This window comes from Petaurus breviceps, unplaced genomic scaffold, assembly GCF_028583685.1.
Source record: "Petaurus breviceps papuanus isolate PSGF00001 unplaced genomic scaffold, PetGlider_PUasm1.0 186, whole genome shotgun sequence".
In the NCBI taxonomy this organism is placed as follows: Eukaryota; Metazoa; Chordata; class Mammalia; order Diprotodontia; family Petauridae; genus Petaurus; species Petaurus breviceps.
Window position 1 is genome coordinate 42,413,152 of NW_027185798.1, and position 25,149 is coordinate 42,438,300.

Here is a 25,149-nt window from a genome sequence, read left to right on the forward strand (position 1 = left end):
CTCTCTCTCTCTCTCTCTCTGTCTCTCTCTCTCTCTCTCTCTCTCTCATCCTCTCCCTCTCTCTCTATCTCTCTCTCTCTGTCTCTCTCTCTCTCTGTCTCTCTCGTCCTCTCCCTCTCTCTCACACCCATACACACACACACACACTCACTCTTCACCTATAGCCGATACTGAGCCTCACTTCAGCAGAACCGAGTGTCTCTACATAGCTCTTGCTGCAGTAGACAGTGGGGCTGACTGCTCAAGCCATTCCATATGCATCCTTTACTATATCATACAGAGTATCTAGGGTCAGATGTCTTAGTGGCCAATTGAGTTGGGTATAGACCAATGACTCTCAAGATTCTGAGTATTTTGAGTATTTGAGTATTCTGAGTATTAATTGTCAGGGCAAGGTGTCCTAGGGACTACTTTTCTCACCTGTTCATGCCTGCCACCATCAATAATTCTCCTAAGGCAGGGGTGGGGAACCTGTGGCCTCAAGGCTACATGTGGCCCTCTAGGTCCTCAAAGGCAGCCCTTTGACAGAATCCAAACTTCACATTTTTAAAGGGATTTGTTCTGTGAAGTTTGGATCTGGTCAAAGGGCTATACTTGAGTTCCTAGAGGGCACAGATGGCCTTGAGGTCACAGGTTCCCCACCCCTGCCCAAAGTTAACACCTTTTGGTCCTTTCCACTCTTATTCTTTGACTTTCCCTTTTATATTACAGGGAGAGGGGGTCACTGGAGAGATAGCAAGAGCAGGATATGGGAATAGAGTTGGAGAGGCCCAGAGAAGAGGAACGAAAAATAAGGGACATGTGGTATATTAAATCACTGTGCCCTGTCTGGTATCATTCAGAAGCTGTCATATAATGGAAAGTCTGGGAGCACATGGAATGACTCTGGTGGCCAGTCCTACAGAGTTAAAGACAAGTCCTATGCCTCACACTTCCTGTAATTGCTCCCTTTAAGAACCTGGAGGTAGCTTCCTCACTTTAGTCCAGGGCAGAGGGATAATAGGATTCAGCTGTGTCATTTCTGTTCTAGGCTAGTATTGGCATTTGAATGGAAACTCGGCCCGGGGCTTTTACATTCTAGTGAGTGAGATGCCATCAGCAAAGTTTGGGTTGTGTCTTAATGTACGGTACAGTACCACCTGTACTAGTTGAGAAATTCAGGTGAAGACTAGCACATTTGGTCATATAAGGCTTTCTCAGCATTTCCAGAGATGCATACTAAATTGATATAACAGGAGCTTGGGGAACAAAATCAGTTTCCCCTCTACTCAGTCTACTTGGGTAAAAGAAAGAAAGAAATATATTGAAAAAAAACAAAAGAACAGATATAGAGAAAGGGACATAAAGGTCAAACAAATATAGATAGAAACAGGAAGAAAAAGGGTTGGAGAGAGGGAGGGGAAGAGATGAAAAGAAAGGAAGAAAAGTGGAGTGGGGAGGAAATAGAGTACTTAAGAGGAGTATTGTGTTTGGTGTTCTTATGGTCTTGATCACATTCTATCCTGCATTATAATATTTGCCAATGTCTTCCCTTCTTCATGTCTGCCACCATCAATAATTGCCCTGAGGAGACACTTTTTAGTCCTTTCCCCTCTTGATTCCTTGACTTGTCCTTTTATATTACAAGGAGAGGGTCAATGGAGAGATAGCAAGAGTAGCCAATGTCTTCCCTTCCCTTCCCTACTCCACCTTAGTAGAAGGTAAGCTCACTGAAGACAGGTGCTATTTTTTGTGTCTTTATATCCTCAGTATCTAGCACGGTGCATAGCAGGCACTTAAAAATGCTTGCTGAATTGAATAAATAATTGATTATTCTATTTTTTTCTTGTCCACACTTAACAATTCTATGACTCTATGATCACATTTCTTCTAACCACTAACTAAAGGATCCGCATACACAGCTACTGGAGTCTACCATGATAGAACATTCTAGTATTAAAGACTTGAAGGTTGCATACAAGGAAATGTATACAATTCAAGGGCCCTACTCTGAGTATGACTGATTTGGGCTTAGAGTAGTTTTACTCTTTTTAAAGTTAATACTTTTCTCATTTTTTCTCTCCTTTTCTTTATCACCCATTCTTTAACACTTTTTATCCTCGAGTACTGCTCCATATTCCCCCATTATGGCAGCATTGACAGAGCTACAGAATAAGACTGAGAGAAATTATTAATAACCAATGATTTGGGGAGATTTAGATTTCCCCCTTTTTCTTTTATCCTCACTTCAAGATGTTAGTCTCTGAAGGCTAACTTTTTCCTCTATCTAGACCCCACCCAGATGGGGAAGCCATTGTGTTTGGGTGGGGATAAATTCTTTTTTTTTTTTTGCCTTTTGGAGGGCAATTGGGGTTAAGTAACTTGCCCAAGGTTACACTGCTAGTTTTTTTTTTGTATGGGTGTTAAGTGTCTGAGGCCAGAACCGATCTCCGGGTCCTCCTGACTCCGAGGGCCTTTGCTTTACTCAGTGCACCACCTAACCACCCCTGGGATAAATTCTTTTAATAGATTGCCTTAGGCTGGGGGTAACTTATAAGTAAATGACATAATCAAAATCCAGCTAAGTAGGTTCAGTCCCTCATTATAATATTCATTCTCTCATTAATTCTTAACTCATCAGAGTTGATTGCCATCGGTGGGAATACCACTCTTCCAATGGACATATAAGCCGTGAGATAGCAGCCATGATTGTCTTTGGTCTAAGAGAGAGACGGCCAAATGATCATCCTTTTATTAAAATGTGGGCATTATTAACACAATTATAAAATTACCCAGAAATTATGTCTCTCAAGCCTTTTTAAATGCCACAGGACTTTGGACCTAGCCGCAATTGTGAAAGATGAGGGAATGATAGCCAGGAAACACCAAGCAAATCATGTCTCCAGTGCAAGATACCATCATCTCATACCATCACAACAACAGCTATCTACTCCTCACTGAACCAGGTTCAATTAGCCAACAAATAAACACTGATGGAGCACATATGGCCAGCACTATACTAAGTTCTAATGGGGGGAGAAGGGCGAAAGATGCAGAATACAAAGGCAAAAGCTTTATCCTTGCCCATAAGCAACTTACAATATCGTTGAGAAGGCAAGACCATATGATTTAGATCTGAAAGGGACCATCTAGTCTAACACCCTTCCTCATTTTATAAAATAGGAAACTTAGACTTAGAGGAAGAGTGATTTATCAAGGTCACTCAAGTATAAATAACAGAGCTGGGATCTAGGTCCATTAATCTTTCTATAACACCACCCTGCTTCTCAACATATATATGGTGAAATAATTAGAGAACAATATAGTTTGCCATGTAGTGTTAAATGATGTGGATAATTAGGAAATAAAATGGCATATAATTAAGCTGTAATTGCGCAGTATGGACAATAAATATACTAGGTGTTCAAGAAGAGAGGCATCAATGTGGGATGAAGTCTTCCAGGGAAATTTCATGGAGCAGAAAGATCTGGTAGAAATTGAAAAAATGGGCGGGCATCATATGGAAGGGATCACTATGAACATAGGTTTCCAGATAGGACTGTGCATGGGGCCCAAGTGGAATAATGAGGAGATTGCTCTGAGTGGAGCAGGTTTGTGTGTGAAAATAAGGTTATGGCTGAATGCTAGACTGCTTGGATTTGATCTAGTGGGTAGGAAGTGGGCATTATTATTTTTTAATAACAAAAAAATTTTTAATAACAAAACAATGTGACTAATATGGAAAATTTTGCATGACTGTACATGTATAATCAATATCAAATTGCTTTCTCAATGAAGTGAGGAGGAGTCAGAGGGGGAGAGAATTTAGAGCTCAAAAATTTTTTTAAATGCTAAAAATTTTTGTTTACATGTAATTGAGAAAAAAATAAAATAAAAATTAAATGGAAAAAAATAGCAATCATCTTAACAGTCAGCAGTATGTGACTCTAGCACAACCCAGTAACATCTACCTCACAGAATTACTGGGAGGAAAGCATGTGTAAACCTTCAAGTACAGTAGAATGTGAGTTCCCTATCGTTGTCTCATCTGTAAAATGGGGGCAGAAAAGGTGGAGTAAGAGATAGATAGCTGTCCTTGAAACCAGAAGACCTGGGGTCCTGGCCAAATCATGTAACTTCTGGTTCTCTCCATGTAACTCCATCAAACTATAAACTGCAGAGCCATGGGACCTGCAATGGTAAATGGAGTTTTCTCACTGGGGGTTCCCTTTACCAATGAAATTACATAGTACTTGACATGTAGTAGACACTTAATAAATGTTTCTTGATTGAATGATTATTGATTGATCTGTCTGAAGAAAAATTTTAAAAAGGAAACTGGAATAAAAAATAGCAAAACAACCTAAAGCCATCAGTGAAAAACATCAGATAATCATATAAAATAAGGAACATTCATTAAACCAGAATCATGTTAGACTATACCGTTTATTTTAATTGAAATCAATATTTTTAAACCATTTTCTTGATATCAATGCTCTCCCTTTTAACAGAGAAAAACAGTTAAACAAAACTGACCCTGAAAGTAACCACTTAAATGTACCTCATAAAGCATGCATTTAAAAATTGAATCAGAGAATTAAAAATGTAAGTTACAAATGAATGTACAGAAGATGTTTGGGTTATATCTGCCGAATTCATTTGAAGAAGCTTTCTTTTAAAAGTATAGTTGTATTGAATGCATATGTATAGATGCTGTTCTGAGTTTATTAATCTTGTTTTTTTTATCATTTCATGTTAGTGCATATTTGTCTGATTTCTTCACAAATTACCATTTCTACATTTAAACTATAATATACTAATCCATTAATATGTCATGGCTTATTCAGGCATTCTCTAAGCATCAGACATCTAAATTGTTTCCAGCTTCTTGCTGCTACAAATAAAGAAGCTATAAATATTTTTGTACAGCTAGGTCTTTTTTCCCCCCTTTTCATGATATATTTAAGATAAAAGTCTCTCAACTGGGTCCTTGGGACAAAAAGTACAAACAATTTTGTAACTTTTATTTTGCCATCAGATCATTTTCTAAAGAGATAGCACTAGTTGAAAGTCCTACACAATGACTATTTCTCTGCAACCCTGCTGATGTTGATTTTCATCACTTTTTTTTGTCATTTAAAAAATATTAGTGGCTGTTAGGATTGTCTTGATTTACATTTTTTCTGATTATAGGGGAATTTAAAGATCTCCCCAAATAGATATTAATAATGTATATTTCCTTTCAGAAACAGTTTGCCCATTTCTCCATTGGACAACATTTGGATAGATGATAACTAGAGATCAGTTCCCAGACCTGTTATCTGGTTACCAGATACCAGGCTGGCTTTATTATAAAATTTGAAATCCAGTAAGAAAAATCCTTTTCTACTTTTCAATGTGTATTTTTATATGTTATCTAACTGTCTACAAAGCAGCCTATTTGGATTTTGATTAGTGTCACGGTAAATTTGTAGATTAATTTGGAATGTTTTCCTGTTTTTACTGGATTTACTCCAGCTAGCCATAAGTATACTTTGATACTCCATGAACATTTGATTTTTATCAATGTGAGTATTCCCTCCAATAATGTGTATATGTTGCCCCATCCAAGCCTTTACATAATTATGCAATTTAATTCACATATAGCCTACATTCTTCACAGGTGTCCACCCAACACTCATCATTCCTTTTACAAGTTTTAAAATTATTTGCAAGGATATGGACCATGCAAGCTATCCATTAGGTAGACTTTGCTCTTGCTACATGACCATTCTGCTTCCTTTTCTTCTCATATATCTATTTTAAGATATTCTTAAAATGATTTATCCTGTGCTGTTCTTCATTGGTAGTCTATGGCAGTCTTCTCACACTTACCATGCATATTTCTATTACTCTTTCAGTAACCTATCACTAAGTCTTTGGAAGTTATGGTATTCCATGACTCATAGACATACAGCCATTTAGTAGCACTAGAAATATAATGATGTTAAAAAGATGGGTTTTTGTTTCAAAGAAAATTTGGAGTCACTTAAAGGAAGACACAATTTCCTAAAGACAAAGCAGTCCTTTTTTTTTGGGAAGGTGGAAGGCAGGGCAATTGGAGTTAAGTGACTTTCCCAAAGTCACAGGGCTAGTTTTTGTGTTAAGTGTGTGAGGCCACATTTGAACTCAGGTCCTCCTGACTCCAGGGTCAGTGCTCTATTCACTGCACCACCTAGCTGCCACAGCAGTCCATTTTTTTTCTATTCAATTCTCAGACCAGGGTCTGTCACAGATATATTGGTGGACCAGTCAGTTCTAACGACTGGGTATCCAACTGCAGGCACTGGTGATATAGGTCTTCTTCACTAGGCTATCCACTATCCACGAGGCTGTTCTTTTGTGGACCGTTAGGCTGACTTCTTCGAGTGATTATGGATCTCATTTCAGAGGCTCTATAATATCCAATACGTTTATTGAAAATCAATTTATTTCTTTGAGATGCAGTGTGGTAGAATAGAGAGGCAGCCTCAGAGTCAGGAAGGCCTAGATTCAAATCTTATCTTTTTTTTTTTTTTTGCTTTTTGGAGGGGGGAGGACAGGGTAATTGGGGTTAAGTGACTTGCCCAAGGTCACAAAGCTAGTGTCAAGTGTGTGATGGTGGATTTGAACTCAGGTCCTCCTGACTCCAGGGCCAGCGCTCTGTTCATTGCATCACCTAGCTGTTCACAAGTCCTATCTTTGACACATATTGGCTATGTGACCTTGGGTATATTTCTTGACACTCAAGTTTTCAAGCAGATGATGGTCTTTGTTGATAGTGGTTGATAGTCAACATTAAAAAACAACAACTTAGGTTTCTTACTTTTTTATTGTAGTGATAGTGCTTTTTGTTGTGAAAAATCCCTTTAGGTAACCAAACCCATCAGTTTTGCCTTTAATAATGTCTTACATTTGTTTCATAACAATCTTCTTCATATACAACATTGTATTTCTGTATGGACTCCTGCTTCTGCTCTGGTTGTCCTCCATTTTTGGAAGAGTCTCCCTCCTTTACTACTGCCTCTTAGGTGCCTTGGTTTTCTTCAAGATTCAGCTCAAATTCTACTTCTTGGTGGAACCCTTTCAAGGTCCCTTTTTTCCTTCTCCTCCAGGCCTTCCCTCTGAAATTACCTCCTGCCTAGTCTGTATGTATTTGGTATTCACCTAGCTATTATATTGCCTAGAATATAAGGACCTTGAGATCAAAGATGGTGTTTTCCACCTTACTTGTAGACTTAGCACTTAGCACAGAACCTGGTACATAGTAAGTGTTTAATAAATGCTTGTTGACTGACTACTCTCCATAACGGAGGCAGCTCATCATTCCTTTTTCAAGTTTTAAAATTATTTTTGAAAAAAATTATATAATTGACCCAGTGAGAGTTTAATACGTTGTATGGTGTGAAATATAGAATAAACTCATTTTTCAACAATTATTCAGTTATGGTGCTCTACTTCAGTGTGTTTTAGATATTAATTTACCAAATACTAATCTCTTCTATATATAGGTGTCAGTTTTAAGATTCTCTCATTTGTTTCATTCATCTATATTTTTTCTATTTCTCCAGTACAAGACAGAAGTAAAAATAATCATTACTTCATTGTACATTTTAATATCTAGTATGACAATTCTTTTTTTTTGGCTTTTCCATATGTATTTTGATATGTTATCTATTGTCTGTGAAGTAGCTTACTGGCATTTTGATTAGTATTGTAGCACATCTATAAATTATTTTGGGAAGTATTATTATTTTTACTATATTTGCTCTACCTAATCACGAGCAAGGGATACCCTTCCATTTCACCTTAGGTTGTTTTTTTTTATTAGAGGAATGGTGTGATACAAATAGGATTTTAGGAAAATTAATCTGGTAGTGATGTGTGGCATGTTTTGAGAAAGGGAATGATTAGGGGTAGGAAGACCAGTGAAAAGGATCACATACCAATTAAGTGAAAAGGAACAGGAACAGGGTGATGACAAGGGAAATGGGGAGAAAGGGGACAAATCAAGTTTTTAAGAACTTAATAATGATGGATCAGGAGTGAAGGCAGTTAGAAGGAAGGAAAATTCAAAGTCGATTCTTAATTTTCAAGTAGGGGTTGGGATAGAGGGAGGGAGTGGAAACATGGTTATTTGGATCAGTGGTGAATTTGGGAATGGGAGTTTTGGAAAGAAGATAAGTCTAATTCTAGATGTGTCAAAATTGAGGTAAAGACATTTAAATGGAAATGTAGTCAGTTGGAAATATGAGCTTGGGTTTCTATGAGAAGCTGGGGCTGGAGCTGTAGAGTTCTGAGTAATCAGCTTCTAGAATATGTTAGCTGTTCATTTGCACTTCTGGTGGCATCCATTTCTGTACCCCATAATGTTTAAATAATGTTTAAAAGCCCAAGAAAGTGCATGTTATGAGCATCTCTGCCAACTCAAGAGACCTTTAGGTTCACTGAATGACTGGGTAGCATGGTTACCTTAAGTATAGGTGTCTAGAGTCTAGGGTGTACATAGGTATTCTTGTTCCTGTGGCAGCCCTAACAATGCTAGTCCAGCCTAAATCCAGAAACACTTATTCTTAGTGTTTGATCCTAGACAGGTAGATAGACAGATAGAACAAACATTTATTAAGCTCATACTATGGGTCAGGCATTGTGTTAAGTGCTGGTGATATAAAGATAAGAAAGTAAAATATTCCCTATTATTGTGGTGCTTACATTGTAATAAGAGAACACAAAACATAAAGGGGAACCAGAAGGGCATGGAGAAAGGGGGAGGAAAAGAGGAAGGGGACACCCCTGGGGACTGGGCAGCTGATATGGAGGTGAACAGGTCAGATGCTGAGCTAGAAGTAGAGAGCCTTGGCTGTGGACCTTTAAGTCTATCAAGGCTCTCTTAAAACGATAACCACCTTATATTATTGGTTTTTTTTTTCTGTATACATATAATGGAAAATTTTTAGAAGTCTGAGCGTCTTGGTGTTCCGGGAGTTGGGTGGGGTGGTGGCATCTATATTTTCTTCTTTGTGGCTGCGTCCACCCTTCAGCACTGCCCTCTTGACTTTCAAGGCCTTTGACTTGATTTCTATCTTCATCAGGGAAGATGGAAGACCACTTCCTTCTTAGCCTTCTTAGCATCATCGTGGGGGAAAAAGGCACCCTCTTAACACTTGTATGGCTCTTTATGGTTAGGTTATTTGAAGCTCAGATTGGTTAAAAGATCTGAGGCAACATCATATATTTATAGTGAAGAAGCATTTGTAGCTTAGCTTTGCTACTTACTACCTACATGGACTTCAGCAAATAATTTAACTTCTCTGGCCTTCAATTTTCTTATTTGTATGTAAAAGTGCCAGGAAGAGTCTTAGAATAGGTGGGGGCGCTGTTACCTGTAAAATGAAGGGTTTGGATTAGGGGTGGGGAATCTGTGACCTTGAAGTAGCATGTGGTCTTCTAGACTGAATCAAAAGGCCTTGCTTAAGGATCTAAAAGGTCACATGTGGCCTCAAGGTCGTAGGTTCCCCACGCCTTGGTTGGATATTGCCAATGGAACTCTAAATCCTACAGTTTAGCGAGGATCACGCAGCTAGTAACTGACAGTCAGGACCAGAACCCAAGTTTCCAGAATTCAAGTCCAGCGATCTTTCCCTACATCATCTGTTACTTATAATCTATCTGGAAGTCTTCCCTGTTCAGTAAACAAATGTTCAGGAAATCCAGTCAGTGGCAACATTCACACTTGCTGCACCCTCTAGTGTACCTTAACTCAGCTGTAGAAAAGAAACAGGTAAAACCAGAACAACGTGCAAATTACTGGTTCTTAAAATGAGATTCCAGATTACATAATATAGAATAGTTTTTTCTTCAAATGAAGTTCAGTGACCTTCCTCAACTGTAGTGACTGACATTACCACTTAACCTCAACCACCACTAAGCGCAGCCATATCTAGGAATCAGCACATTTCCATAGTCTTGAATTCCTGAAATTCTGCTCTCTAACCACAACCTTCCATCCTTCCACCTCTTCCCACTCTCTCATTCCTATTGATCTTGTTTTTCCTAATCCTGACTCCTAGGCCTCTGACTCTTCCCTATTCTATCACTCCATTATTCCATTCTGATCTCATTTCCCTTCCTATCCTATCCTACCCCACCTCTGGTCATTTACTTCAACTGTGCACTCCCCACAGTTCTAGAGACTTTGGCATATTGCTATTTTTATCTGGTAATTTCCAGCATGGGTAACTCTAATCATCTATTTTCAGCATTCCTGTTTCTGGGAGCTACTAGAGAAAGTCATGAAATGCTTTATAAATTCATGGCACTTAACCTCATCTGGGCCTTCACAACTATGTGGCAATACTTTTATTCGTCTCTTATCAATTTATGATAGAACTGTGGGAAACAGGTGTAGGGGAGGAATTTTGTTTCCATAAGATTAAAGTACTCCCATCTTTGAGTGATAGCAGAATGAAAGTCCGAGGTGACTGGTTCTAATCAGAGCTGTGATCTAGCAGGACCAGGCTTCTGATCAGGTTTGGAGTTTGGGCTTGTACAAGGTGTTTGAGGGGAGCATGGCATGGGCAGTGTAGTAGGGTGCACCTAGCCAATGGAGAACAAGGTGGGAAATCGGAGTGAAAGCAGCATAAAAGTGCTCACATATGTCTGAGTCTCTGTACTCCATTAAAGGAGTTACCTGTTTATTCAGAAGGAATAAATGTAATGAAAACCTTCCTGGCTTTCCAACAAATATTGTTTATTCCTAGACTAAGGATGTCTCTCACAGAACTCATAGCAACTGTAATAAACTTTCTGCTCTTCAAATTCCCAACTCCAATCTCAGTGAATGATGACACTTCCTACTTTACAGAGTAATTAATAACAACAATAAAAATAACTAACATTTATATAGTACTTTAAGACATCAGGAATACTGATGCATGCTATCTCATTTGATCCTCACAAGAACCCTGGGAGGGAAGCCCATTTATCATCCCAGTTTTGCAAATGAAAATCACACAGATAATTGGGATCTGAGGCAGGATTTGAACTGTCTTCCTGACTCTAGGCCCAGCACAACATTCACTGTGTCACTTAGTTGCCCAGGGTCTTATTTCTTCACCTTCCATCCTTAACACTTCACATTTTCATTCTATCTTGGCTCATCTGTTTTTGTTTTGTTTTGATGCTTTTTGGAGGGCAATTTGGGTTAAGTGACTTGCCCAAGGTCACACTAGTAAGTGTGTGAAGTGTCTTAGGCTGGATTTGAACTCAGGTCCTCCTGACTCCAGAGCCAGTGCTCTATTCACTGTGCCACCTAGCCACCCCTCATCTGTTTTTCTTTCCCTCCTCTCTGAGAATACGATGAGTCTCCTCATCAAAGTTCCCTTTGCCTAGGACCCTCGCCCCTCAGCTCTCTCAGGACCTTGCCTAAGCAGTTAGCCCTTCTCTCCTGCATCTTCATTCTTTCCCTTTCTACCTGCTCCTTTTCTGTAGCTTACAAACACACCTCCACCCTCAAGAAGTTTTCTCTTGATGCTGGCAGGTGCTGCACCTCTAGTTCTAACTCTCCTTCCCTTTCCTTCCTAACTTAGAAAAAGTTACCTACAGTCGTGGCTTCTACTCACTCACTAGCTACCTTCTTCTCCACACTGTACCCTCTGGTTTCCGTTCTCAACACTGTCCTCTCTACCAAATGGCCTTTGTTCAGACCTCATCCTTTGTAACTTGTCTTTAGCCTTCTGCTTTGTTAACCACTCCCTTCCTCCTTGACTCTCCCTCATTCTTAGGCTACTGTGACTCCCTAGTTGGGCTCCCCTGATTTTTCTGCCTCCACTGTATCTTTGGTGTCTTCTCTTCCTTTTCTCACTCCCCAAATCTGGTATTCCCCAAGGCCCCACTCCACCTCCTCTTTTCTCTACAGATCTTATCTTCAGTAATCATCCTCCCCTGTGGCTCCAATTATTACCTTTATGTAGCCCAAGTCCAAATCTGAAACTTCAGCCTTGACTTCCCCAGGGCTTGAGATCTGCATTACCATTGCAATGCCTCCTCAAAACCACTGTCAGGTTTCCTATTAGTATTGCCAACACAAAATACTCAAAACTGAACTCATGTCTTTACCAAAATCTGCTTCTTCTCCAAAATTTCTTATTTCTGTCACTAGAACTGTCATCCTAGTCATACAGGGTTGAAACTTTGGAGTCATCTTTGAATCTTTCTCCTGCTTCTGCTTCAATCAGTTGAGATTTTACCTCTTCAACATCTCTTATATTTATTCCCTCCTTTCCATTCTCAAAGCTACCACTCTAACTCAGGCCCTCATAACCTCTTGCCTAGGCTACTTAACTTGCCTAGTCACTTAACTAGGATCTTTCCAATTCATCCTTCACAGAGCTACCATATTAATCTTTTTAGTGCACAAGAATGAATCTCTCAGCTTCCTGAACACCTTCAGTGACTACCAACTGTTTACTGAATCAAGTCTAAACTCCTAATATGGACATTTACGGTCTTCTACAATCTGGTTCCAGCCTATCTTTCTAGGTTTGTCTTTTACTACCTCCTTGACTGTTCCTTCAACCTGAATCACTTGCTGTTCCTTAAATATGTATCTCATTTTATTACCTCTTGACATTTACTTGTGTTCTTCTCTTTGATCAATTAATGAAACAAATGACAAGCATTTATTAAATATCTATTATGTGCTGGGTATTAGGTCCTGGGGATAAAAAAAACAAAAACAAAATTAGAATAGTCACTTCCCTCAAGGAGTTTACATTCTTAAAGTAGAGACAACATGAACATACAGAGGTATAGTTAGGTCCCATTTAGAACAAATAATGACTCCTGTGAAGTGGTTGCAAGAATTTCAATTCACACTATTCAAAGTCATAATTACATAAACTGCAATAACTGGTTCCAGTCCCATGGAAATATATGGATAAATTCAAATAATGTGACCACTTCATGGGTTTCATCACATGCCCTAATCAGGAACTAGCCATATATACAAAACATATACAAAATAGATGTAAGGTAACCTTGGGAGGGGGTAGATAGCAGGAGAGGAACATTAGCACCCAGGTAGACCAAGAAAGTCCCCCTTCAGAAGATGGTCCTTCAGTTGAGACCTGAAGTAAACCAAAGATTCTAACAGATAGAGATGATGAGGCATGGGAACCCTTAAGGAGGGGTAAAGACTAAGGCATTAGTCAAAGCAGAAGCAAATGGACTAGAGTTAGAGTGTCACATGTGAGGAATGCAAGACGACCAGTTTGGCGATGCTGCCGAGTGCATGGAAGGGGATCATGTATGTATATATACTAAAGCTAAAAAAGTAGGATAGGGCCACACGGTGAAAGGCTTTAAATAGCAGACGTCTAAAATGCCCTCTCTAAAACAGCTTACCTGGTGACATATTACCTGACCTTTTGAAACAGTTAGAACACCGTCTCTTCTATGCTGTCTTTGATTTCCTTAGAAGAAATCTTTCCCTTGAATTTATTCTCGGGGAGCTTTGTTTTATGCCTCTTTCATGAACTTATCACATCATCTAATGTAGACCAAGCAGTGGCTCTGGAGTTGGGGGATGGCACCAGGGCTAGGAACTAGACCTATGATTCTTTGGCACAGGGAACTCCATCTCCCAATGAAGGTCAGTAACTTCTCTGTAACTTGGTCTTATAGAGTAGTCCTGGCACACAGTACCTGGCACATAGGAGACAATTAATAATGTTTATTGACTGACTGAATAACCTTTCAAGTTGACATCAAACCATTAATGACTAATTAAAGTCCAGTCTGTCCAACCAGTACTGAATCCACTTAACTACGCTATCCTCTAACCCATATCTCTTCATTTTATCCACAAGCAGAACATGAAAGACCCTGTCAAATGTTTTGATGACACCTAAGCATACTAGGTCGACCACATTCTCCTGATCTGCCAGGCTGGTTGCCCTGTCAGAAGGCAAATGAGGTTAGTCAGACATGACCTGCTCTTGATGAAGCTGTGCTGACTGTTAGTGGTCTCTGCTCCTGAGGCTTGGAGTGCACTGGGCAGCAGAGGGGAGGCTCCCTCTCTTCAAATCTTCAGTGGAAGGAGGGAGGCTCATTTTCTCATCTCCTCTCCAGGCCAGCTTTAGTCTTTCCCCGTCCTCAGCGTCCAGCTTGCTTTTGGGGTTCTTTCTGCCTACTTCACAATAGTTGTTCTGTGTTGTTTTCCTGGTTCTGCCTATTTCATTACATCCAGCCATCTCTCTTCCCTTGTTTCTCTGAATTCCTATTTGTGATTTCTTAGGGTGCAATGAGATTCTATTGCCTTTGTTTACCACCATCCCTCTTAGCTATTGCTAATCAGCAGTAATGTACTTTTTTCCTAGTGCTTTGCTTCCATAACAGTGATGCCATGAATATTTTGGTGTATATGGGACCTTCCTTTCTGTCTTTGATCTCCTTGGTCAGCCCAGCAGCCTACAAAATCTGAGCTTAAGAAGCTTCTTCTACATTCACATTAGTGAATTTTTCACATCACATCTTTGTGCAAACCCTGTTTCCTTGTCCGTGAAATTATTTCTGTCATTGACTTTAGAATTTCTTCCTATTGAACTTCCTATCCCTCCTGAGCTGACTCTACTTATGGAATTTTAGTCCATGGGATAACAATAAAAATGATAATCAGAATTAGAATAATGTTACATAGTATTCACTTATCTCTTTACGGTTTGAAAAGCTCTTTATATCCTCACAATAGCCCTGTGGGGTTGGTGCTATTATTATCCCCATTTTACAGATGAGGAAACTGAGGCTGAGAAGTTAAGCAACTTTCCCAGAATTCCATAGATAGTGTCTGAGGCTGCATGTGAACTCAGCTCTTCCTACTTTAAGTACAGTATTCTATCCATCCACTAGACCATCTAGCTGTTCCATTATCCTGTTTATCCTTTCTTTAAACTCTTTGAAATCTGCTCTCCTCAAATCAAAGATACATGTAAAAAGGGGTGGCTAGGTGGCTCAGTGAGTAGAGCATGAGCCCTGAATCAGGAGGACCCGAGTTCGGTTCCGGCCTCAGACACTTAACACTCACACAAAAAAACTAGCCGAGTAACTTTGGGCAAGTTACTTAACCCCAATTGCCCTTAAAAAAGCAAAAAAAAAAAAAAAAGGTACACGTAAGATAATGGGAGCAGAATTTTGAAGGATTAACCTGGCATCATTGGATAGAATGGATTGGAAAGGGGCTAGTATGGGATCAGAAAGAACGGTTAGGGAGCTATTACATTAATCCAGGGGAACCAAACAATACCCATACTGTTAGCTTCTTTCAGACTAACCTCAGTGGCTACTTTCCCCACACTGGGATGGACTCCTTCCCTCACAGCATGGCTGAATTTTTACAGTAATCTTAAAAAAAAAAAACAATAAAGAAACTCTAAACCTGATACTACTTTTTGATGAAAAAAAAAATCCTGTCTAAGCCATTAAAAACCAGAGCTGCTGGGACATGAGGGGGAGGCTCAAAGGCAAAGAGTGCTGGTATGTTTGGGAGATTTTTAAAAACAGTGGACAGAGCACTGGGTTTAACTTCGACTTCAGACACTTACGAACTGCGCTGCCCTTAGCCAGTCACTTTACTTCGGTTTCCTCAATTGTAAAATGGGGATAATTATAGCATCTATTTCACAGGGTTGTATATAATGGCTATAAAGTGCTTAGCATAGTGCCCAATAAATTATTATTTCCTTGATTCCTTTGTTAACACAAGCCACTGACATATTTCCCTTTCTCTGCTCTCTAGACCTCATGCCCCTTGGGGTAAAAATAAAGAACAAAAAACCGAATCTGAGATTCTGAAAGTCCTTGATTGAAGAATTCTTGTATTTGGTAATATTAATGTTTGTGGGTGATACCTGGGTGGTGTAGGAGAAAGAGCTCTGGATTTGGATTTGGAGGACTTTGTTTTAAATTCTGGCTTTGCTGTTTACTACTGGAGTTAACAGAGCAAAATCATTTTGCATGTTCAGGATTATTTTTTCATTTGGGAAATGAGGAGGATGGGCTCTATGACTTCTTTTTTTAAATCTTTATTAATTTGTTTACTTTTAGTTTATAAGATTCAGTTCCACAATTCCTTGAGTTTCATTTTCTCCCCCTCCTTCTCCCCCCCCCCCAGCGGCTTACAATCAGGTATAGGATCTGCAAATACTTTCACATTAGACATTAGTCAGGTTATAAAGAAGGATTGTATAGGATGGAATGAACAATGGGAAAGAGGAAACAAAACCAAACAAGAAAAAGAAAGAGAGCAGTTAATTTGCTTCAATCTTCATTCAAACTCTGTTCTCTCTAGTTTTTTCTCTGGATGTAGACATCTCTCTCCATCATGAGTCTTTTGGAGTTGTCTTATAACCCTGCATTGCTGAGAAGAGTCCAGTCTATCAAAGTTGGTTTTCACACATACGTTGCATCTGTAATTGTGTACAAATTTCTCCTGCTTCTGCTCTTCTCAGCATCAGTTCGTATAAGCCTCTCTAAGTAGATATGAAGTCCATCTGCTCCTCATTTCTTATGGCACAATATATTCCATTACATTCATATACCATAACTTGTTTAGTCATTCCCCAGTTGATGGGCATCCCCTTAATTTCCAATTCTTTGCCACCACAAAGAGCTGCTATAAATATTTTTGTACATATGGGTCTTCTATGACTTCTTTAAGTGGAAAAAGGATTACATTTATTCTCTTTGGCCCAAGTGGTGTCCAGAGAATCATAGAATCAGAGCTGGAAGGGACTCTGTAGGCTGTTGAGTCAACTTCCTCATTTTGCAAGTAGGGAAACTGAGGCTGAGTGAGACTGTGACTTGCCCAGGAACACCCAGCTAGTAAGTGTCTAAAGAGGGAACTGAACCCAGATCTTGCTGACTCTAAGTTTCAGTGCCCCATCTGTATGTACTGCCTCAAAGAATCAGGCACAATGGTTGGAAGTTGCAGAGACAAATTTAGGCTGAGTGTCAGTTAGACATGTAACCAACAGTTCAGGTGCATTTCTGCTGTGTCCAATTCTTTGTGATGCTATTTGGGGTTTTGGCAAAGATAACTGGAGTGATTTGCCATTTCCTCCCCTACTCATTTTACAGATGAGGAAACCAAGGCAAACAGGGTTAAGCAACTTGCCCAGGGTCACACAGCTACCGTGTTTCCCCGATAATAAGACCTATCCCGAAAATAAGCCCTCCCCTTACTGTGTAAGATTCCTCTAAAATAACCCCTCCCCCGAAAATAAGCCCTATTGAGATTGCTACTGTAATGAAGGTGATCCCCTGCGCTACACGCTACATTACGGTACCCTCTGTATTCACCCCCCCCCCGTGAAACGCACGCCGCGCTCCGAGCTGCATCCAATCAGAGCTGCAGCAGTGAGCGCGTCATCCTGTTCTTTATTGAATTCATTATTGAATAAAGGTACATTTTTTTGTTCACATTTACCTGTTTATTAAAATTGCTGTCAATGTTCATTAAAATAAGCCCTCTGGTGTTTTTCTGTCCAAAAAAAATAATAAGACAGTATCTTATTATCGGAGAAACACGGTAGTAAGTATCTGAGGCCAGATTTGAATTCAGGAAGAGGAGTCTTTCTGACTATAGGCCCAGCACTATCCACTATACCATCTAGCTGTCCCCATCACAGTGGCCCCAAAGTGCAATATATTGCCTTGAGGGAGTGGTGGATTCTCTCATTGAAGGTCTTCCAAGAGAGACTGGATGACCACTTGTCAGGCAAGTTCTAGCAAGGATTCCTTTTCTTGTACAGGCTGGACTAGAAGATGGCCACTGAGGTCCCTTCCAATGATAAATTCTGTGATTCCTGAATTAAGTCCATGATTGTATAATGCTCTGACCTACTATGTGCCTGGGCTGGGAAAGTGGCAGTGAGAATGGAAAGGAAGACTTTGGTGGCTGAATACATTTTGGAGGTGAAAGACTAGGAATTAAATACGAAAGATTCTGAGCCTGAGTGATCAGGAGAAAGACAGCACAGTGCACAGAAATGGGGAGCATAAGAGGGTGAGCCAATGTGTGGAAACAGGAAGATTGTGAAGTTTGGTTTTCGATGTATTGACTTTGAGGTAATGCCAGTATGTCAAAGGGACAACTCATAATTGTTATTTGGACATACAGGGTAAAAGTCTGGAAGGCAGGTCAGGACCAGAGGTACAGATTTGGTAGTTATCTGTGTAAAGGTAATAGATAGAGAGTAAATGAAATCTCTAAGGGAAAGAGTATATAGAGGGAAGGAAATAAGCATTTATAGAGTACCCACTATAGATCAGATCTCATCTGATCTTTACAACAACCCTGTGAGGTAGTGCTATTATTATCCCTCTCTTACAGCTGAGGAAACTGAGGCAGGCAGAGGTTAAATGACTTGCCTAGGGTCACAAAGTTAGTGAGTATCTGAGGCTGGATTTGACCTCCAATTTTTCAGACATTGGGCTTAGCATTTTGCCCATTGGTACTACCTAGCTTCTCTTTATAGAAGGAAAAGTGAAAGGTTTTAAAGATTGAACATTGGGAAATGTACCAAGTTAGGAGAATGAGGGAGAAAAAAGAGACTGAGAAGAAATTGTCAGAGGCAAAGACAAAGGATGAGGATAATATGTCACAAAGGCCAAGGGGAAAATGAACTTTGAGACAGAGGGAGAGTTAAAGCAAGGAGAACTGTAAAATGCACAATCCAATAGATCTCATTAGACAATATAGATTAGTATTTTAATTCAGTAATTATTTGTAGATTTGTAATTATCTTTCCCCTTCTCAAATTGAGTGGAATATCAAGAAAGTCAGGTCTTGACTTGATGGGGATTCTTGAATGATACATGATATGGAAATAAATAAAAATTTGGGTAAGGTCATTTCTTACAAGTTGCCAAAGTTATTTGCTGGCATTTCCTCTGACCTGTAATTTTGGAGGGCAGGCCAGCACCAGTAAATGGAAATCATTCCAAGGGGATGCTTTGCTTTCTAGTAAAAGCTCATTTAACTATTCTTACAAATGCTTGTCTGAATATTTCCAATAGATTATGATGCTACATTATAAGGGATGGGCTCTAGGATTGAGTCACCAAAGCTTCCCTGTTTTCACTAACAGACTTTGCTTACAGTTTAGATTAAAAAAGATAAAAGTAACTTTCCTAATGCAAATCCATTCATTTGCTCACCAGGCATTTATTAAGCCCTTTGCTATGTAGAAAGTACTTGTTGGAGATTGGGCCCCTCTGGTGGCTCAGGTTTAAGAATGGAATGAACTGAGACTCTCATAGACTATCTATCTAAGAGGAAGTTTACTCGGCCATAGCATGGACAAAATACTCAGCAAGGATACAGCAGGGATACAGGAAGACCCAGTCCCTCTCATCTCAATACAGAAAAGTGTCTGGTCAGCAGGGTGTGGTGACTTTCAGGGCAGTAGGATATCTGACAAATACGAGAAGCCCTTGCTGTTCCTTGGCTAGCCTTTTTTATACCCTTAGGTAACTGGGAGCCTGGTAAATGGATGGAGCCTTAGTCTTCGGGACCAATTAAGTTAAGAGGATAGTTCTAATCCCTTTTAAGGAAAAACTAGCCTAGTCTACATGGCTTAGGGCCCTAGGAAAGGACAGCTCAGGCTGTGTGGTAGAGGCTAAGAAAGTGTTTCTAGCTCAGTGTAGCACTAGGTGCTAGATATACAAGGTCAAAGCAGAAAACTGTCAATGACTTTAAGGTGTTCACAGTCTACTTATAGCACTTTTTGGCAGGAAACACAAAGGCTGTATTTAGCTTGTGTTTTATCTTCTAGTTGAAAAAGAGGGACCTCTACAAGAAAAATATTATTCTCTCTCTGTCCCTCACTCCTTCCCTCCCTTCTTTTCTTTCTCTCTTTCTCTGTCTGTCTGTCTGTCTCTCTTTCCCTCTCCTTCTCTCCCCTAGATACTTTGGCTTGAGCAGGAATTTTATTTTCTGAAAATGCCTAGGCTTTCAAACATTTACCACAGCCTCACCTCTGACTTGCAGGTGTTGATGGCTCAGCTGTAGCAAGTGTGATGTTTCCATTCTTTAAATACCAGACCTGACACATTTCTTTTCCCACAGATGGGTTGTGGGACTGTCTAGAATACAGGCCGCTGCAGAGTGAAAAAGGAGCCTCTCTAGGGATTGTCAGGCAGCTCTTTGCTCTCCATTTATTTTCTCTTCTTCTCTTTATTATTTCACTACAGAAGCTGAAAAGGCAATCGACCAAGTATAAGATGGATAAAACATACCCTACCACTGTGGCTGAGAGGCCAGAAAATATCAAGAAAAACAGATATAAGGACATCTTGCCTTGTAAGTCGAGGATATTTCTACTTCTCTTTACAAATTTGTTTGTCCTCCTAAATTTACTTGCTGACTACCTTTCCCATGCTCTTTTCTACATTTTCTATCTACTACTGTCTCTAATCTTGGAATACAACTATAATTTTTGACTTTTATCATGTATACCTGAAGATAACAAGCTATTCCCTCAACCAACAAATATTTGTCAATCAACAAGCATTTTTCCATAGATTTTTAACTCATTTATTTTGACATTGCCTAGATTTCTCTCCATAACTTATACTCTCATAGGGCTATCCCTTATAACAAAGAATTTTTTAAAATAAAGGAGAGAAAAAAAACCCAGCCAAACTGAAAAAAAAAAATCTAACATGCAATGGGCAGCTAGGAGGTTCAGTAGATAGAGATCCTGGCCTGGAGTCTGGGAGACTCATCTTCCTGAGTTCAAGTCTGGCCTCAGACACTTACTGTGTGACCCTTGGGGAGGTCACCTAACCTTGTCTCAGTTCCTTATCTGTAAAATGATCTAAAGAAGGAAATGGCAAACCACTCCAGTATCTTTGCCAAAACACCTCAAATGGGGTCCTGAAGAGTAAGACATGAATGAACAACAAAAATGGTGCCCTCCCCCCAAACCCTAGCAAAGGTGGAAGTAGGTGTTTTCTTACCTTTTTGGGGACCAAGCGCAAAAAGCATTTATTAAGCACTTACTGTTTGCCAGGCATGATGATATAAATACAAAAACTGAAACTGACCCTGCCTTCAGGGAGCTTACTTTTTAAGGGGAGAGACAAGTTGGAGTATATGCAAATACGTATATAAGTATGTGCAGCTGTGAAATTGTAGGTAAGGTAAGAAGAAACATAAGTGCTCAGAGGATCATGAGTCAGACAGTTTATTATGTACAGGTGCCTATGCAAGGGTGTCTCCCCAGACTAACAGCCCTATCAGCACATGACCAAGGCTCAGGCATAGAGGGGATGTGTACTCAGATACAGAATCCAAATCTCTTGAGTGTCTGCCTTTATAGCTGATTTTTGTTGTTTGGCAGATTCCCAGGAATTGGGTGGAACAAGGACCTTAGGGGCAGTGAATCAGTGGGCAGTCAGGCCTGGGGCGGGGTGGGGGGGGCCCTTTTATTGCCCTACAAAGGGCATTTTGATTAGAAAAGTTTGCTAACCTTGCATACCTGAACTAGATGAAGTTTGCTAAGATGATTACAATCAGGAGAGCGTTGCAGGCCTTGACTGAAGGAAATTGACTGAAGCCAATATTTGGTACAGAGGAAGTTCCTGGTACACGGATGAATCACTCACTGGTCAAACATGGATCATTCCTGTCAGGGTGGGTCTTAACTGTCCTTAACCAGTCCTCACAACAGCATGTATACAATGCACACACATACACAAAATGGATACAAGAGAGTTACACTAGCAAGTTGGGGGACTGGGGAAGGCTTCCTGTTGAAGGGGGTGCTTGAGCTGGGTCCTGAAGCAAACAAGGAATTCCAGGAGGTGGGGGTGATGAGGGGATGCGTTTCAGGTATGAGAACACCAAGACCAATTCCTGGGCCGAGGGAGCCTGGGCTGCACGTTCCCCCTCTTCCACTGAGCTGCCCCTAGCCCTGGACCCACTTCTGTCAACAAAGCTCAGTCCCGGAGGAGCCTGGCCTCTAAAAAGAGGTGTCAAAGGCATTTCTCTCACATTAGCTGCCCTTTTTCACATTTACCCTTGAGCCCTCAAAGCTTGGTTTGGGCTTTTTTCTAGAAAGCTAGGTGGCCCAGTGGATAGAGCATTGGGTCTGGAATCAGGAAGACCCAAGATCAAACCTAGCCTCAGATACTTACTAGTTGTGTGATCTTGGGCACGTGACTTAACCTCATTTTCTCAAATGTAAAATAAGGATACCAATAGCACCTCACTCCCAGGGCTGTTTCAAGGCTCAAGTGAGATATTTTTAAAGCAATTAGAGCACCACCTGGCACATAGTAGGTATTCTACAAATGCTGCCTATCGTCATTATTATTATTAAAGAGTCTTGCAAACCTTCAAGCACCACTGAAGGGCCAGCGATTATTACTGCATCCCCAAAAAGAAGTAGAAAGGTAGCCAATGTACAAGGTTAATCAGGTATAGCTGTTAATTTTTTCCATGTAAAAGAAATGCTCATCACAAAAGGCTGACAAATGCCCAAATGATAAACACTTAAGGAAGCAGCAGTGACTTATAAGTAGAATCACACTTTCCCAGGAGGCTGATACTTAAAGCACCCAATAAATACAGGTGATAATTATGTAATAGTGCACCCAAGGCCTGACTGGGAGTCAGGATAACATGGGTCCAAATCTCATTTCTGACATGTTCTAGTGGTTAGACAAAGAGCACTGGGCATGGCTGCCCCAAATCTCTAAAACTATAAAGTATGCACCCACTGCTGATCTGCATGAGAGAAGATGTTTCCTCTCTGGGAGTTCCCTGAACCTATGAAATCACAGGTCCTGACTGAAGAGAAAGGCTGAAAACACTGTGCAAGGGACAGACATCCCCAAAACCCCCTGGTTCCAAACCCTTTCATTTCACTGTACCTTCTTTCTCTTATAGTTGATCATAGCAGGGTAAAGCTTTCCCTGCTAACTTCTGATGAAGATTCCCACTATATCAATGCCAACTTCATCAAGGTACTGTAAAAGACAACACTGTGTTTCTATGAGTAGTAGCAAAGAGAGGGGAAGGTGCCAGGTAGGACTTTTGGGAGTGAATGGTGTATTTATACTCTACAATCTGGCTCTCATTTTAGGGTGTATATGGCCCCAGGGCCTACATCGCCACCCAGGGGCCTCTGGCTACCACTCTTCTGGACTTCTGGAGGATGATATGGGAATACAGTGTTCTGGTAAGTTCTAATGCATCTAATTCCAGTGGTTTCCTTCTTTCTTATGGCTGGAAGTGGAATCGGGAGTAACTGTGACATCCTATCAGTTAATACTTTTGGGCCCCAAGGCTTAGCATGCTAAGTGTTTCTAGCCCAGTGCAGCACTAGGTGCTATTATATACAAGGTCAATGCCTTTAAGGTGCTCACAGTCTACTTATAACACTTTTTGGCACACTATGCAGAATTTAATTGGACAAGCATTCACATCTCTATATCTTTCATCCTCATAGATTATTGTTATGGCATGCATGGAGTTTGAAATGGGAAAGGTGAGTACCATGGCCTGGGAAAGACTTTTTACTTAGAGAGGGAGGACCTAGAGGGAAGAGAGAAAAACTGAAGGTGAAACCTCATAGGTATCTTAGGGAAGTTAAATGTTTGATATTATGCATTGTATTTAGTGATCATGTTCACCCTTTAGCTTAGTGCTCAGTTTGGGAATTATAAGCGATCCCTTCATGTACTACAAATTAAGTCAGAGAATTTCAGAGTTTCTCTCTACTTGAAGGAGGACTCCCAACCTTCTGGGGCAGCCCATTTCACTTGGCTCTTAGAAATGTTTTCATCAAGTCAAAATCTGCCTCCCTGTGGCCTCTACCACTGCCCTTCTGGGGCCAAGTACAAGAAGTCAAACACCGTGCCCCGACCGCCCCCCCCCCAAGTTAAAATCCTGTAGTTCTCCCTTTCATAACAAAATTCTAAGGAAAAAAAATCTGTGAATTGCCTTCATTTTCTCATTTTTCACTTATTTCTTGCTATCTGATTTTCTATCTCACCCATCATCTGAAGCTGATCTCTCCAAGGTTACTAGTGGTCTCCTAATTTCCAAACCTAATTATCTTTTTCAGTCCTTATCTTTCTTCAGGACTTGACCTTTGGAACTTCCTACTATAAAGTCGTCCGTGTCCCATTCCTCCTCCCCTTCCCCCCGTTTTTTATGGTGATGTCCTTTTGTGACCCCTATCTCTTTGACTGTTCCTTTCTCAAGGGAGATCTCAGTCCCTTCTGAGGGATCATCATTTATGTCCTGGGTCCTCTTCTCTCTCTACAATCTCTCTCAGTGATATCATCAGCTCCCCTCAGCTTTAACTTTCATCTTGATGCAGATTTTAACAGCCAGCTCCAGGCTCTTTTTTGGATTTCAGTGCTGCATTACCAAGAGCCTGCCAGGAATCTCCAAAACAATGTCCTGTAGGCATCTTAAACATATCACATCCATGATACAGTTCATCACCTGCCCATACATATCTCTCTTCCTATGTCTGTTGAGGACACCACCATCCTTTCAGTCTCTCAGGTTCAAAACCTTAGAGTTGTTCTCAATTCCTCACTCACCCTCACGCTACACATCCAGTCTGTTATCAAGGCTGACTGGTTCTACTTCTATAATATATCTCCCTCTATATCCCCTTCTCTTCACTCTCATAGCCACCACCATAGTTCAGGCTCCATCAGCCTCTGTCACAACTATGACAACAGCCTCCAAGTTAGCCTTCCAGCCTCTGGTCTATCAAACTGATATTCTTTTTAAAATATATATTTATTTATTTACTTCTAGTTTACTACATTCAGTTCCACAATCCCCTGAGTTTCAAACTTTCTCCCCCTTCCTCTCCTCCCTCCTTTCCTCCTCCCCCCCTCCTTTCCTCTTCCCCCCCTTCCATGGCAGCATGCAATCAAATATAGGATCTAGAAATACCTTCACATTGAATATTATTCAGGTTGTAAAGAAGGATTATAACTAATGGAGTGAACAATGAGAAAGAAGAAACAAAACAAAAAAAAAAGAGAGAGAGCAAGTAAAAACATTTCTGTTGTCTTTTTTTATTTTGGAGGGGGGAAGGGAAGGCAATTGGGGTTAAGTGACTT

General features: G+C 40.3%; 1 protein-coding gene and 1 long non-coding RNA gene across 2 annotated transcripts in view; one reads left to right on the forward strand and one right to left on the reverse strand.

Annotated features, from left to right (window-relative positions):
• LOC138162845 (uncharacterized) overlaps positions 1-25,149 on the reverse strand; it is an 86,264-nt gene that overhangs the window by 6,681 nt on the left and 54,434 nt on the right. The gene's annotated exons all lie outside the window — the stretch shown is intronic.
• Positions 1-25,149, forward strand: part of PTPN22 (protein tyrosine phosphatase non-receptor type 22) — a 74,792-nt gene that overhangs the window by 1,830 nt on the left and 47,813 nt on the right. The window contains exons 2-5 of the mRNA XM_069090320.1: positions 20,248-20,356; positions 22,949-23,025; positions 23,145-23,240; positions 23,511-23,549. Coding sequence (XP_068946421.1) covers positions 20,248-20,356; positions 22,949-23,025; positions 23,145-23,240; positions 23,511-23,549 — 321 coding nt within the window. The remainder of the gene's footprint in view (positions 1-20,247; positions 20,357-22,948; positions 23,026-23,144; positions 23,241-23,510; positions 23,550-25,149) is intronic.